Below are 17,627 nucleotides of genomic sequence, written 5' to 3' on the forward strand. Positions count from 1 at the left end.
GCTCAATAAATATGATTGATTGATTCATTCATTGAGTCAGAGGCCATGGGTTCAAATCCCGGCTCCCCCACTTGTCCGCTGTGCGACTTGGGGCAAGCCACTTCACTTCTCTGGGCCTCAGTGCCCTCATCTGTGGCGGGGGGATGAATCAATCAATCAATCAATCGTATTTACTGAGCGCTTACTGTGTGCAGAGCACTGGACTAAGCGCTTGGGAGAGTCCAAGTCGGCAACATCTAGAGCCCAGAAGGCTCACAGTCTAAGACTATGAGCCCCCCGCGCCGTGGGACCACCCGATCACCTTGTAACCGCCCCGGCGCTCAGCACAGTGCCTGGCACGCAGGAAGCGCTTCCCAAATACCACCGTTATCAGCGCTTACAACAGTGCCCATTGTTGGGTAGGGACTGTCTCTAGATGTTGCCGATTTGTACTTCCCAAGCGCTTAGTACAGTGCTGTGCGCTCAGTAAGCGCTCAATAAATGAGATTGAATGAATGAATGAATGAATGAATGCTTGGCACATAGTAAGCGCTTAATAAATGCCTGGCACACAGGAAGCGCTTCCCAAATACCACCGTTATCAGCGCTTACAACAGTGCCCGTTGTTGGGTAGGAACCGTCTCTATATGTTGCCGATTTGTACTTCCCAAGCGCTCAGTACAGTGCTGTGCGCACAGTAAGCGCTCAATAAATGAGATTGATTGAATGAACGAATGAATGCTTGGCACATAGTAAGCGCTTAATAAACGCCATCATTATTATGATGATGATTCCCGCGTCGTGGGACCACCCGATCACCTTGTAACTGCCCCGGCGCTCAGCACAGTGCCTGGCACGCAGGAAGCGCTTCCCAAATACCACCGTTATCAGCGCTTACAACAGTGCCCGTTGTCGGGTAGGGACCGTCTCTAGATGTTGCCAGCTTGGACTTCCCAAGCGCTTAGTCCAGTGCTCTGCACACAGTAAGCGCTCAATAAATGAGACTGAATGAATGAATGAATGCTTGGCACATAGTAAGCGCTTAATAAATGCCATCATTATTATTACGATGATTCCTGCATCACCTTGTAACCGCCCCAGCGCTCAGCACAGTGCCTGGCACGCAGGAAGCGCTTCCCAAATACCACCGTTATCAGCGCTTACAACAGTGCCCGTTGTTGGGTAGGGACCGCCTCTATATGTTGCCGATTTGTACTTCCCAAGCGCTTAGTACAGTGCCGTGCGCACAGTAAGCGCTCAATAAATGAGATTGAATGAATGAATGAATGAATGCTTGGCACATAGTAAGCGCTCAATAAATGAGCTTGAATGAATGAATGAATGAATGCTTGGCACAGTAAGCGCTCAATAAATGAGATTGAATGAATGAATGAATGAATGCTTGGCACATAGTAAGCGCTCAATAAATGAGATTGAATGAATGAATGAATGCTTGGCACATAGTAAGCGCTCAATAAATGAGATTGAATGAATGAATGAATGAATGCTTGGCACGTAGTAAGTGCTCAATAAATGAGATTGAATGAATGAATGAATGAATGCTTGGCACACAGTAAGCGCTCAATAAATGAGCTTGAATGAATGAATGAATGAATGCTTGGCACATAGTAAGCGCTCAATAAATGAGATTGAATGAATGAATGAATGCCTGGCACACAGTAAGTGCTCAATAAATGAGATTGAATGAATGAATGAATGAATGCTTGGCACATAGTAAGCGCTCAATAAATGAGATTGAATGAATGAATGAATGAATGCTTGGCACACAGTAAGCGCTCAATAAATGAGATTGAATGAATGAATGAATGAATGCTTGGCACACAGTAAGCGCTCAATAAATGAGATTGAATGAATGAATGAATGAATGCTTGGCACACAGTAAGTGCTCAATAAATGAGATTGAATGAATGAATGAATGAATGAATGCTTGGCACATAGTAAGCGCTCAATAAATGAGATTGAATGAATGAATGAATGAATGCTTGGCACATAGTAAGCGCTCAATAAATGAGATTGAATGAATGAATGAATGAATGCTTGGCACACAGTAAGCGCTCAATAAGTGAGACTGAATGAATGAATGAATGAATGCTTGGCACATAGTAAGCGCCCAATAAATGAGACTGAATGAATGAATAAATGAATGCTTGGCACATAGTAAGCGCTCAATAAATGAGCTTGAATGAATGAATGAATGCTTGGCACATAGTAAGCGCTCAATAAAAGAGCTTGAATGAATGAATGAATGAATGCTTGGCACATAGTAAGCGCTCAATAAATGAGATTGAATGGATGAATGAATGAATGCTTGGCACATAGTAAGCGCTCAATAAATGAGCTTGAATGAATGAATGAATGAATGCTTGGCACACAGTAAGCGCTCAATAAATGAGATTGAATGGATGAATGAATGAATGCTTGGCACATAGTAAGCGCTCAATAAATGAGATTGAATGGATGAATGAATGAATGCTTGGCACATAGTAAGCGCTCAATAAATGAGCTTGAATGAATGAATGAATGAATGCTTGGCACACAGTAAGCGCTCAATAAATGAGATTGAATGAATGAATGAATGAATGCTTGGCACACAGTAAGCGCTCAATAAATGAGATTGAATGAATGAATGAATGAATGCTTGGCACATAGTAAGCGCTCAGTAAATGAGCTTGAATGAATGAATGAATGAATGCTTGGCACATAGTAAGCGCTCAATAAATGAGATTGAATGAATGAATGAATGAATGCTTGGCACATAGTAAGCGCTCAGTAAATGAGCTTGAATGAATGAATGAATGCTTGGCACATAGTAAGCGCTCAATAAATGAGATTGAATGAATGAATGAATGCTTGGCACATAGTAAGCGCTCAATAAATGAGATTGAATGAATGAATGAACGCTTGGCACATAGTAAGCGCTCAATAAATGAGATTGAATGAATGAATGAATGAATGCTTGGCACAGTAAGCGCTCAATAAATGAGACTGACTGAATGAATGAATGAATGCTTGGCACATAGTAAGCGCTCAATAAATGAGATTGAATGAATGAATGAATGAATGCTTGGCACATAGTAAGCACTTAATAAACGCCATCATTATTATGACGATGATTCCCGCGCCGTGCCCGCCGGAGGTGTCTAGTCCACTCGCCCGCGGGATGGGATCCCCCCCGCGGTGGACGCCGCCCGCCCCCCGGGCCCTCCGACCTGGCTGGTTCTCGGGCAGGCGGCAGTCGGAGCTGCGCTGGACGTCTCCGCTGGCGCGCCAGCTGAACTCCTGGCCGAACGGGCAGTAGTCGGCGATGGCCACCGAGCCCCCGTGGTGGGCGAGGTCCGCCGCCGGGACGCCGCTCAGCTGGTCGAAGTACTGTTTGGACGCACCCGTCAGTCGGGCGGAGGGCCTGAGGAAGAGGGCCTCCCTCTGCCCTACCCCCTTCCCCTCCTCAATCAATCAATCAATCGTATGTATTGAGCGCTTACTGTGTGCAGATCACTTTACTAATCAATCAATCAATTGTATTTATTGAGCGCTTACTATGTGCAGAGTGCTGTACTAAGCGCTTGGGAAGTCCAAGGTGGCAGCCTCTACAACAGTGGGCTCACAGTCTAGAAGGGGGAGACGGACGACAGAACCAAACGTACTAACAAAATAAAATAAATAGAATAGATATGGACAAGTAAAATAGAGTAATAAATATGTACAAACATATTTATATATATACTGTATATATATATATATATATGTATATATATATATAGTATATCATCATCATCATCATCAATCGTATTTATTGAGCGCTTACTGTGTGCAGGGCGCTGGACTAAGCGCTTGGGAAGTCCAAGGTGGCAACCTCTACGGTCCCTACCCGACAGCGGGCTCACAGTCTAGAAGGGGGAGATGGACGACAAAACCAAACATACTAACAAAATAAAATAAATAGAATAGATATGTACAAGTAAGATAAATGAATAAATAGAGTAATAAATATGCACAAACATATTTATATATATACTGTATATATATACTGTATATATATATATATATATACTGTATATATATATATATATATGATGATGATGATGATCATATATATATATATGATGATGATATACTATATATATATATATCTAGTATATCATCATCATCATCATCAATCGTATTTACTGAGCGCTTACTGTGTGCAGAGCACTGGACTAAGCGCTTGGGAAGTCCAAGTTGGCAACACATGGAGACAGTCCCTGCCCGACAGTGGGCTCACAGTCTAGAAGGGGGAGACGGAGAACAAAACCAAACATACTAACAAAATAAAATAAATAGAATAGATATGTACAAGATAAATAAATAAATAGAGTAATAAATATGTACAAACATATTTATATATACTGTATATATATACTGTATAAGCGCTTAGTACAGTGCTCTGCACACAGTAAGCGCTCAATAAATACAATTGATGATATATAGTATATATATACTATACATAGTATATATATAGTATATACTATATAGTAGTACATAGTAGTAGTATAGTAGTACTATACTATATATAGTACATACTATAGTACATACTATATATATAGTATATACTATATAGTATTATTATATAATAATCATATATATAGCATATACTATATAACATTTATTTATTTATCTATAAAGCATATACTATATATAGTATATACTATAGTATATACTATATATAGCATATACTATATATAGCATATACTATAGTATATACTATATATACTTTATATCTACTATATAAATAGTAGCTATATACTATATATATATACTGTATATGTATATGTATACTGTATATATATATCCACAGTACGCATATACTGTATATACTGTATGTATATACTGTGTATATACACAGGTGCTGTGGGGAAGAGAAGGAGGCAAGATGGGGGGGATGGAGAGGGGGACAAAAGCGCCCGGGCGGTCGTGAGTTCGAGTCCCAGCTCCGCCACGTGCCTGCTGTGTGACTGGGGGCAAGTCACTTCGCTTCTCTGGGCCTCAGTGACCTCATCTGGAAAATGGGGATTGACTGTGAGCCCCCCCGTGGGACAGCCTGATCACCTTGTGTCCCCCCCAGCACTTAGGACAGTGCTTTGCACGTAGTAAGCGTTCAATAAATATGATTGATTGATTGATTGATCTGGAAAATGGGGATTGACTATGAGCCCCCACCCCGTGGGACAGCCTGATCACCTTGTGTCCCCCCCAGCGCTTAGGACAGTGCTTTGCACACAGTAAGCGCTCAATAAATACAATTGATTGACTGATTGATTGATCGATCTGGAAAATGGGGATTGACTGTGAGCCCCCCCGTGGGACAGCCTGACCACCTTGTGTCCCCCCCAGTGCTTAGGACAGTGCTTTGCACATAGTAAGCGCTCAATAAATATGACTGATTGATTGATTGATCGATCTGGAAAATGGGGATTGACTGTGATCCCCCCCCGTGGGACAGCCTGATCATGTTGCATCCCTGCCCAGCGCTTAGAACAGTGCTTTGCACATAGTACCCCAGCACTTGTAACCACCACAGTGCTTAGAACAGTGCTTTGCACATAGTAAGCGCTTAATAAATGCTATTATTATTATTATTATTATAGTAAGCGCATAACAAAGGCCTTAGAAGGCCTTCCCAGACTGAGCCCCCCTCCTTCCTCTCCCCCTCAATCAATCAATCGTATTTATTGAGCACTTACCGTGTGCAGGGCACTGTACTAAGCGCTTGGGAAGTACAAGTTGGCAACATAACCTCCCCCTCTCCATCCTCCCTGCCTTACTTCCTTCCCTTCCCCACAGCACATTTATATATGTTTGTACGGATTTATTACTCTATTTATTTATTTTATTTGTACATATTCTATTTATTTTATTTTCTTAATATGTTTGGCTTTGTTCTCTGTCTCCCCCTTCTAGACTGTGAGCCCGCTGTTGGGTAGGGACCGTCTCTATATGTTGACAACTTGTACTTCCCAAGCGCTTAGTACAGTGCTCTGCACACAGTAAGCGCTCAATAAAGACGATTGAATGAATGAATGAATGAATGAACAAATGCCACCATTATTATTAATTATTATCCTGGCTCTGCCAATTGTCAGCTGGGTGACTGTGGGCAAGTCACTTCACTTCTCTGGGCCTCAGTTCCCTCAACTGTAAGGACCTGAGTTCTAATCGGAACTCAGTTCTTAGAGAAGCGGTGTGGCTCAGTGGAAAGAGCCCGGGCTTTGGAGTCAGAGGTCGTGGGTTCGAATCCCAACTCTGCCAATCGTCAGCTGTGTGACCTTGGGCAAGTCACTTAGCTTCTCTAGGCCTCAGTTCCCTCTTCTGGAAAATGGGGATGAAGACTGTGAGCCCCCCATGGGACAACCTCATCACCTTGTAACCGCCCCAGCGCTTAGAACAGTGCTTTGCACATAGAAAGCGCTTAACAAATACCGTAATGATAAGCAGCATGGCTCAGTGGAAAGAGCCCAGGCTCTGGAGCCAGAGGTCATGGGTTCAAATCCCAGCTCCTCCAACTGACAGCTGTGTGACTTTGGGCAAGTCACTTCACTTCTCTGGGCCTCAGTTCCCTCATCTGGAAAATGGGGATGAAGACTGGGAGCCCCACACGGGACAATGTGATCACCTTGTATCCTCCCCGGAGCTTAGAACAGTGCTTTGCACAAAGAAAGCATTTAACAAATACTATAATAAAAAGCAGCATGGCTCAGTGGAAAGAGCCCAGGCTTTGGAGTCAGAGGTCATGGGTTCTAATCCCGGCACCTCCAATTTACAGCTGTGTGACTTTGGGCAAATCGCGTCACTTCTCTGGGCCTCAGTCCCTCATCTGGAAAATGGGGATGAAGACTGTGAGCCCCGCGTGGGACAACCTGATCACCTTGTATCCTCCCCAGCGTATATGTATTTATTACTCTATTTATTTATTTATTTTATTTGTACATATTTATTCTATTTATTTTATTTTGTGAATACGTTTGGTTTTGTTGTCTGTCTCCCCCTTCTAGACTGTGAGCCCACTGTTGGGTAGGGACCGTCTCTAGTTGTTGCCAACTTGTGCTTCCCAAGCGCTTAGTCCAGTGCTCCGCACACAGCAAGCGCACAATAAATTCATTCATTTTCATTCATTCATTCAATCGTATTTATTAAGCGCTTACTGTGTGCGGAGCACTGGGCTAAGTGCTTGGGAAGTCCAAGTTGGCAACATATCGAGACGGTCCCTACCCAGCATTCATTCAGTTGTATTTATTGAGCGCTTACTGTGTGCAGAGCACTGGACTAAGCGCTTGGGAAGTTCAAGTTGGCAACACATAGAGAGACGGTCCCTACCCGACAGTGGGCTCACAGTCTAGTCACCGTCTAGAATAAATACAATTGAATGAATGAACGACTGTGAGCCCACTGCTGGGTAGGGACTGTCTCTATGTGTTGCCGACTTGGACTTCCCAAGCGCTTAGTCCAGTGCTCTGCACGCAATAAGCGCTCAATAAATGTCATTGAATGAATGAATGAATGAATGAATGCCATCATTATTATTATTATGAATGAGGATGAATGAACAACTGTGAGCCCACTGCTGGGTAGGGACCGTCTCTATGTGTTGCCTACTGGGACTTCCCAAGCGCTTAGTACAGTGCTCTGCACACAGTAAGTACTCAATAAATGCCACTGAATGAATGAATGCCATCATTATTATTATCATTATTATGAATGAATGAATGAATGAATGAACGACTGTGAGCCCACTGCTGGGTGGGGACCGTCTCTATGTGTTGCCTACTTGGACTTCCCAAGCGCTTAGTCCAGTGCTCTGAACACAGTAAGTGCTCAATAAATGCCAATGAATGAATGAATGAAAGAACGAATGTCATCATTATTATTATTATTATGAATGAATGAATGAACGACTGTGAGCCCACTGTTGGGTAGGGACCGTCTCTATGTGTTGCCAACTTGGACTACCCAAGCGCTTAGTCCAGTGCTCTGCACACAGTAAGCGCTCAATAAATGCCATTGAATGAATGAATGTCATCATCATTCTTATTATTATTATTATGAATGAACGACTGTGAGCCCACTGCTGGGTGGGGACCGTCTCTATGTGCTGCCTACTTGGACTTCCCAAGCGCTTAGTCCAGTGCTCTGCACACAGTAAGCGCTCAATAAATACCATTGAATGAATGAATGAATGAGTGAATGCCATCATTATTATTATTCTTATTATGATGAATGAATGAATGAATGAATGAACGAATGTCATCATCATTATTATTATTATTATGAATGAACGACTGTGAGCCCACTGCTGGGTAGGGACCGTCTCTATGTGTTGCCTACTTGGACTTCCCAAGCGCTTAGTACAGTGCTCTGCACACACTAAGTGCTCACTAAACGCCATTGAATGAATGAATGAATGCCATCATTATTATTATTATTATGAATGAACGACTGTGAGCCCACTGCTGGGTAGGGACCGTCTCTATGTGTTGCTAACTTGGAATTCCCAAGCGCTTAGTCCAGTGCTCTGCACACAGTAAGCGCTCAATAAATGCCATTGAATGAATGAATGCCATCATTATTACTATTACTATTATGAATGAATGAACGAATGCTATCATTATTATTATTATTATTATTAATGAATGAACGACTGTGAGCCCACTGCTGGGTAGGGACCGTCTCTATGTGCTGCCTACTTGGACTTCCCAAACACTTAGTCCAGTGCTCTGCACACAGTAAGCGCTCAATAAATGCCATTGAATGAATGAATGAATGAATGCCATCATTATTATTATTCTTATTATGATGAATGAATGAATGAATGAATGAACAAATGTCATCATCATTACTATTATTATTATGAATGAACGACTGTGAGCCCACTGCTGGGTGGGGACCGTCTCTATGTGTTGCCTACTTGGACTTCCCAAGCGCTTAGTGCAGTGCTCTGCACACAGTAAGCGCTCAATAAATACCATTGAATGAATGAATGCCATCATTATTATTATTATTATTATGAATGAATGAACGAATGCTATCATTATTATTATTATTATTATTATTATTACTAATGAACGACTGTGAACCCACTGCTAGGTAGGGACCGTCTCTATGTGTTGCCTGCTTGGACTTCCCAAGCGCTTAGTCCAGTGCTCTGCACACAGTAAGCGCTCAATAAATGCCACTGAATGAATGAATGCCATCATTATTATTATTATGAATGAATGAATGAACGACTGTGAGCCCACTGCTGGGTGGGGACCGTTTCTATGTGTTGCCTACTTGGACTTCCCAAGCGCTTAGTCCAGTGCTCTGCACACACTAAGCGCTCACTAAACGCCACTGAATGAATGAATGAATGCCATCATTATTATTATTATTATGAATGAACGACTGTGAGCCCACTGCTGGGTAGGGACCGTCTCTATGTGTTGCCTACTTGGACTTCCCAAGCGCTTAGTCCAGTGCTCTGCACGCAGTAAGTGCTCAATAAATACCACTGAATGAATGAATGCCATCATTATTATTATTATTATTATGAATGAATGAACGAATGCTATCATTATTATTCTTATTATTACTAATGAACGACTGTGAGCCCACTGCTAGGTAGGGACCGTCTCTATGTGTTGCCAACTTGGACTTCCCAAGCGCTTAGTCCAGTGCTCTGCGCACAGTAAGCGCTCAATAAATGCCACTAAATGAATGAATGAATGAATGCCATCATTATTATTATTATAAATGAATGAATGAACGACTGTGAGCCCACTGCTGGGTGGGGACCGTCTCTATGTGTTGCCTGCTTGGACTTCCCAAGCGCTTAGTCCAGTGCTCTGCACACAGTAAGCGCTCAATAAATGCCACTGAATGAATGAATGCCACCATTATTATTATTCTTATTATGATGAATGAATGAATGAATGAATGTCATCATCATTATTATTATTATTATGAATGAACGACTGTGAGCCCACTGCTGGGTAGGGACTGTCTCTATGTGTTGCCTACTTGGACTTCCCAAGCGCTTAGTACAGTGCTCTGCACAGAGTAAGCACTCAACAAATGCCACTGAATGAATGAATGAATGCCATCATTATTCTTATTCTTATTATGATGAATGAATGAATGACTGGGTAGGGACCGTCTCTATGTGTTGCCAACTTGGACTTCCCAAGCGCTTAGTCCAGTGCTCTGCACACACTAAGCGCTCACTAAACGCCACTGAATGAATGAATGAATGAATGCCATCATTATTATTATTATTATTATGAATGAACGACTGTGAGCCCACTGCTGGGTAGGGACCGTCTCTATGTGTTGCCAACTTGGACTTCCCAAGCGCTCAGTCCAGTGCTCTGCACACAGTAAGCGCTCAGTAAATGCCATTGAATGAATGAATGACATTATTAATATTATGAATGAATGAATGAACGACTGTGAGCCCACTGCTGGGTAGGGACCGTCTCTATGTGTTGCCAACTTGGACTTCCCAAGCGCTCAGTACAGTGCTCTGCACACAGTAAGCGCTCAATAAATGCCATTGAATGAATGAATGAATGAATGAATGCCATCATTATTATTATTCTTATTATGATGGATGAATGAATGAATGAATGAATGAATGAACGAATGTCATCATCATTATTATTATTATTATGAATGAACGACTGTGAGCCCACTGCTGGGTAGGGACCGTCTCTATGTGTTGCTAACTTGGACTTCCCAAGCGCTTAGTCCAGTGCTCTGCACATAGTAAGCGCTCAATAAATGCCATTGAATGAATGAATGCCATCATTATTACTATTACTATTATGAATGAATGAACGAATGCTATCATTATTATTATTATTATTATTATTATTATTATTAATGAATGAACGACTGTGAGCCCACTGCTGGGTAGGGACCGTCTCTATGTGCTGCCTACTTGGACTTCCCAAGCGCTTAGTGCAGTGCTCTGCACACAGTAAGCGCTCAATAAATGCCATTGAATGAATGAAAATGAATGAATGCCATCATTATTATTATTCTTATTATGATGAATGAATGAATGAATGAATGAATGAACGAATGTCATCATCATTATTATTATTATTATGAATGAACGACTGTGAGCCCACTGCTGGGTAGGGACCGTCTCTATGTGTTGCCTACTTGGACTTCCCAAGTGTTTAGTGCAGTGCTCTGCACACAGTAAGCGCTCACTAAACGCCATTGAATGAATGAATGAATGAATGCCATCATAATTATTATTATTATTATTATGAACGAACGACTGTGAGCCCACTGCTGGGTAGGGACCGTCTCTATGTGCTGCCTACTTGGACTTCCCAAGCGCTCAGTCCAGTGCTCTGCACACAGTAAGCGCTCAATAAATACGATTGAATGAATGAATGAATGAATGAATAAATGCCATTGAATGAATGAATGAATGAATGAACGAATGCCACCATTATTATTATTGTTATTAGAGGGATCCGGAGGCTAGGGAGAGGGGCCCGTCCCGGCGGGTGCGGAGTGGTCCGGCCCGCCCCGGGGGCCGCTCACCTGGTACTCGGGCGGCAGCGGGCGGCCGAAGCGCTGCAGGTTGCAGACGGCCACCGCGGTCCGGTCCTGCCGGCAGGTCAGCTGCAGGGGGTCGCCGCGCAGGACGTCGCAGAAGGGGCCGGGCGCCAGTCCCCTGCCACGCACACAGGCCCCGGCGGAGGGGTCGGAGGGGTCGGAGGGGTCGGAGGAGGGTGTCCCGCCCGGACCCTCCCGGGGCATCCTCCCGGGGCGCGGGGCGCGGACGCCGCGGGCCTCACCTCTGCCTTTGGTGGTCCATCCAGAACTTGCAGCTCTTGGTGGCGAAGTGGCAACCTTGCCCGCGGCCCCAGTCCAGCCGCTGGGCCATGCTGTAGTTGGCCCGGTACCAGCTGGGCCCGGCCGCCGTTCATTCGGAAAGACGATTGAATGAATGAATGAATGAATGAATGAATGCCACCACCATTATTATTATTATTATCATTATTGACGTTAGAGGGACGCAGTAAGGGCTCCAGAAATACGACTGAATGACTGAATGAATGAATGCCATCATTATCATTTTGAATGAATGAATGAACGAATCAATCAATCGCATTGATTGAGCGCTTAATGTGTGCAGAGCACCGTACTAAGCGCTTGGGAAGTACGAGTTGGCAACATATAGAGACAGTCCCTACCCAACAGTGGGCTCACAGTCTAAAATGAATGAACGAATGCCATCATTGTTATCATTATTATTATTGTTGTTGTTAAGAGGGACACAGTAAGCGCTCCATAAATACAATTGAATGAATGAATGAATGAATGCCATCATTATCATTTTGAATGAATGAATGAATGAATGAACGAATGCCATCATTATTATTATTATTATCACTATTGATGTTAGAGGGACACAGTAAGGGCTCCATAAATACGACTGAATGAATGAATGAACGAATGCCATCATTATTATTCTTCTTCTTATTATTGTTGTTAGAGGGACACAGTAAGGGCTCCATAAATACAATTGAATGAATGAATGAATGAACGAATGCCATCATTATTATTATCCAGAACTTGCAGCTCTTGGTGGCGAAGTGGCAACCTTGCCCGCGGCCCCAGTCCAGCCGCTGGGCCATGCTGTAGTTGGCCTGGTACCAGCTGGGCCCGGCCGCCGTTCATTCGGAAAGACGATTGAATGAATGAATGAATGAATGAATGAATGCCATCATTATTATTATTATTGTCATTATTGACGTTAGGGGGACGCAGTAAGGGCTCCAGAAATACGATTGAATGAATGAATGAATGCCATCATTATCATTTTGAATGAATGAATGAACGAATGCCATCATTATTATCACTATTGTTGTTAGAGGGACACAGTAAGCGCTCCAGAAATACGATTGAATGAATGAATGAATGCCATCATTATCATTTTGAATGAATGAATGAACGAATGCCATCATTATTATCATTACTGTTGTTAGAGGGACACAGTAAGCGCTCCAGAAATACAATGGAATGAATGAATGAATGAATGAATGAATGCCATCATTATTATCATTATTATTATTGTTGTTGTTACAGGGACACAGTAAGCGCTCCAGAAATACGATTGAATGAATGAATGAATGAATGCCATCATTATTATTATTATTATTATCATTATTGACGTTAGAGGGACACAGTAAGGGCTCCAGAAATACGATTGAATGAATGAATGAATGCCATCATTATCATTTTGAATGAATGAATGAACGAATGCCATCATTATTACCATCATTGTTGTTAGAGGGACACAGTAAGCGCTCCAGAAATACGATTGAATGAATGAATGAAAGCGCTCCAGAAATACGATTGAATGAATGAATGAAAGCGCTCCAGAAATATGATTGAATGAATGAATGAATGAATGCCATCATTATCATTTTGAATGAATGAATGAACGAATGCCATCATTATTATCATTATTGTTGTTAGAGGGACACAGTAAGCGCTCCAGAAATACGGCTGAATGAATAAATGAATGAATGAATGCCATCATTATTATTATTGTTGTTGTTAGAGGGACACAGTAAGCGCTCCAGAAATACGATGGAATGAATGAATGAATGAATGCCATCATTATTATCATTATTGTTATTATTGTTGTTAGAGGGACACAGTAAGCGCTCCATAAATACGATTGAATGAATGAATGAAAGCGCTCCAGAAATACGATTGAATGAATGAATGAATGCCATCATTATCATTTTGAATGAATGAATGAATGAATGCCATCATTATTACCATCATTGTTGTTAGAGGGACACAGTAAGCGCTCCAGAAATACGATTGAATGAATGAATGAAAGCGCTCCAGAAATACGATTGAATGAATGAATGAATGAATGCCATCATTATCATTTTGAATGAATGAATGAACGAATGCCATCATTATTATCATTATTGTTGTTAGAGGGACACAGTAAGCGCTCCAGAAATACGGCTGAATGAATAAATGAATGAATGAATGCCATCATTATTATTATTGTTGTTGTTAGAGGGACACAGTAAGCGCTCCAGAAATACGATGGAATGAATGAATGAATGAATGCCATCATTATTATCATTATTGTTATTATTGTTGTTAGAGGGACACAGTAAGCGCTCCATAAATACGATTGAATGAATGAATGAAAGCGCTCCAGAAATACGATTGAATGAATGAATGAATGCCATCATTATCATTTTGAATGAATGAATGAATGAATGCCATCATTATTACCATCATTGTTGTTAGAGGGACACAGTAAGCGCTCCAGAAATACGATTGAATGAATGAATGAAAGCGCTCCAGAAATACGATTGAATGAATGAATGAATGAATGCCATCATTATCATTTTGAATGAATGAATGAACGAATGCCATCATTATTATCATTATTGTTGTTAGAGGGACACAGTAAGCGCTCCAGAAATACGACTGAATGAATAAATGAATGAATGAATGCCATCATTATTATTATTGTTGTTGTTAGAGGGACACAGTAAGCGCTCCAGAAATACGATGGAATGAATGAATGAATGAATGCCATCATTATTATCATTATTGTTATTATTGTTGTTAGAGGGACACAGTAAGCGCTCCATAAATACGATTGAATGAATGAATGAATGAATGAATGCCATCATTATCATTTTGAATGAGTGAATGAACGAATGCCATCATTATTATCATTATTGTTGTTAGAGGGACCCAGTAAGCGCTCCAGAAATACGATTGAATGAATGAATGAATGAATGAACGAATGCCATCATTATTATCATTATTATTATTATTGTTAGAGGGACACAGTAAGCGCTCCAGAATTACGATTGAATGAATGAATGAATGCCATCACTATCATTTTGAATGGATGAATGAACGAATGCCATCATTATTATCATTATTGTTGTTAGAGGGACACAGTAAGCGCTCCAGAAATGATTGAATGAATGAATGAACGAATGCCATCATTATTATCATTATTATTATTATTATTGTTGTTAGAGGGACACAGTAAGCGCTCCAGAAATACGACTGAATGAATGAATGAACGAATGCCATCATTATTATCACTACTGTTGTTAGAGGGACACAGTAAGTGCTCCAGAAATACGATGGAATGAATGAATAAATGCCATCATTATTATCATTATTATTATTGTTGTTGTTAGAGGGACACAGAAAGCGCTCCAGAAATACGATTGAATGAATGAATGAATGCCATCATTATCATTATTATTATTTTTGTTGTTAGAGGGACACAGTAAGCGCTCCATAAATACGATTGAATGAATGAATGAATGAATGAATGCCATCATTATCATTTTGAATGAGTGAATGAACGAATGCCATCATTATTATCATTATTGTTGTTAGAGGGACCCAGTAAGCGCTCCAGAAATACGATTGAATGAATGAATGAATGAATGAACGAATGCCATCATTATTATCATTATTATTATTATTGTTAGAGGGACACAGTAAGCGCTCCAGAATTACGATTGAATGAATGAATGAATGCCATCACTATCATTTTGAATGGATGAATGAACGAATGCCATCATTATTATCATTATTGTTGTTAGAGGGACACAGTCAGTGCTCCAGAAATACGATTGAATGAATGAATGAATGAATGCCATCATTATTATCATTATTATTATTGTTGTTGTTAGAGGGACACAGTAAGCGCTCCAGAATTACGACTGAATGAATGAATGAATGCCATCACTATCATTTTGAATGGATGAATGAATGAATGCCATCATTATTATCATTATTGTTGTTAGAGGGACACAGTAAGCGCTCCAGAAATACGATTGAATGAATGAATGAATGAATGAATGAATGAATGCCATCATTATTATCATTATTATTATTGTTGTTGTTAGAGGGACACAGTAAGCGCTCCAGAAATACGATCGAATGAATGAATGAATTAATGAATGCCATCATTATCATTATTATTATTATTGTTGTTAGAAGGACACAGAAAGCACTCCATAAATACGACTGAATGAATGTCCCACGGGGGGCTCACAGTCTTAGTCCCCATTTTCCAGATGAGGGTAACTGAGGCCCAGAGAAGTGGAGTCACACAGCTGACAGTTGGCGGAGCCGGGATTTGAACCCCTGACCTCTGACTCCAAAGCCCGGGCTCTTTCCACTGAGCCACGCTGCTTCTCCGCAGCTCTTTTTATTATAATGGTATTTATTAAGCGCTTACTATGTGCCAAGCACTGTTCTAAGCGCTGGGGACGATACAAGGCGATCAGATTGTCCCATGGGGGGCTCACATCCTTCATCCCCATTTTCCAGATGAGGGAACTGAGGCCCAGAGAAGTGAAGTGACTTGCCCAAAGTCACACAGCTGACAGTTGGCGGAGTCGGGTTTTGAACCCATGACCTCCGACTCCCAAGCCTGTGCTCTTTCCACTGAGCCACGCTGCTTCTCTGCAGCTCTTTTTATTATAATGGTATTTATTAAGCGCTTACTATGTGCCAAGCACTGTTCTAAGCGCTGGGGATAATAATAATAATAATAATGATGGCATTTATTAAGCGCTTACTATGTGCCAAGCACTGTTCTAAGCACTGGGGATAATAATAATAACAATGATGGCATTTATTAAGCGCTTACTATGTGCCAAGCACTGTTCTAAGCGCTGGGGATAATAATAATAATAATGATGGCATTTATTAAGCGCTTACTATGTGCCAAGCACTGTTCTAAGTGCTGGGGATAAGAATAATAATAATGATGGCATTTATTAAGCGCTTACTATGTGCCAAGCACTGTTCTAAGCGCTGGGGGCGATACGAGGTGATCAGGTTGTCCCACGGGGGGCTCACAGTCTTCATCCCCATTTGACAGATGAGGGAACTGAGGTCCAGAGAAGTGAAGTGACCTGCCCAAAGTCACACAGCTGACAGTTGGTGGAGCCGGGATTTGAACCCATGACCTCTGACTCCCAAGCCCGGGCTCTTTCCACTGAGCCACGCTGCTTCTCTTTTTATTATAAAGGTATTTATTAAGCGCTTACTATGTGCCAAGCACTGTTCTAAGCGCTGGGGGGGGGATACGAGGTGATCAGGTTGTCCCACGGGGGGCTCACAGTCTTCATCCCCATTTTACAGATGAGGGAACTGAGGCCCAGAGAAGGGAAGTGACCTGCCCAAAGCCACACAGCTGACAGACCATGAGCCCGTTGTTGGGTAGGGACCGTCTCTATCTGTTGCCGACTTGGACTTGTGTTGCTCTGCACACAACAGGCGCTCAATAAATACGACTGAATGAATGAATAAGTGGTGGAGCCGGGATTCGAACCCATGACCTCCGACTCCAAAGCCCGGGCTCTTTCCACTGAGCCGCGCTGCTTCTCCTGGAAGGCTTTGAAGGATAATACAGTTATTCCGTGGCTCGGTGGAAACAGCCCGGGCTTTGGAGTCGGAGGTCATGGGTTCAAATCCCGGCTCCGCCACTTGTCAGCTGGGTGACTTGGGGCAAGTCACTTCACTTCTCTGGGCCTCAGTTCCCTCATCTGTAAAACGGGGATGAAGACCGTGAG

General features: G+C 42.0%; 1 protein-coding gene across 1 annotated transcript in view; it reads right to left on the reverse strand.

The window, feature by feature from the left end:
- Positions 1-17,627, reverse strand: part of LMLN (leishmanolysin like peptidase) — an 89,168-nt gene that overhangs the window by 21,290 nt on the left and 50,251 nt on the right. The window contains exons 12-14 of the mRNA XM_038743586.1: positions 11,826-11,936; positions 11,569-11,701; positions 3,210-3,369 (exon numbers count right to left, since the gene is read on the reverse strand). Coding sequence (XP_038599514.1) covers positions 3,210-3,369; positions 11,569-11,701; positions 11,826-11,936 — 404 coding nt within the window. The remainder of the gene's footprint in view (positions 1-3,209; positions 3,370-11,568; positions 11,702-11,825; positions 11,937-17,627) is intronic.

Source organism: Tachyglossus aculeatus, chromosome 1 (assembly GCF_015852505.1).
Source record: "Tachyglossus aculeatus isolate mTacAcu1 chromosome 1, mTacAcu1.pri, whole genome shotgun sequence".
Lineage (NCBI taxonomy): Eukaryota > Metazoa > Chordata > Mammalia > Monotremata > Tachyglossidae > Tachyglossus > Tachyglossus aculeatus.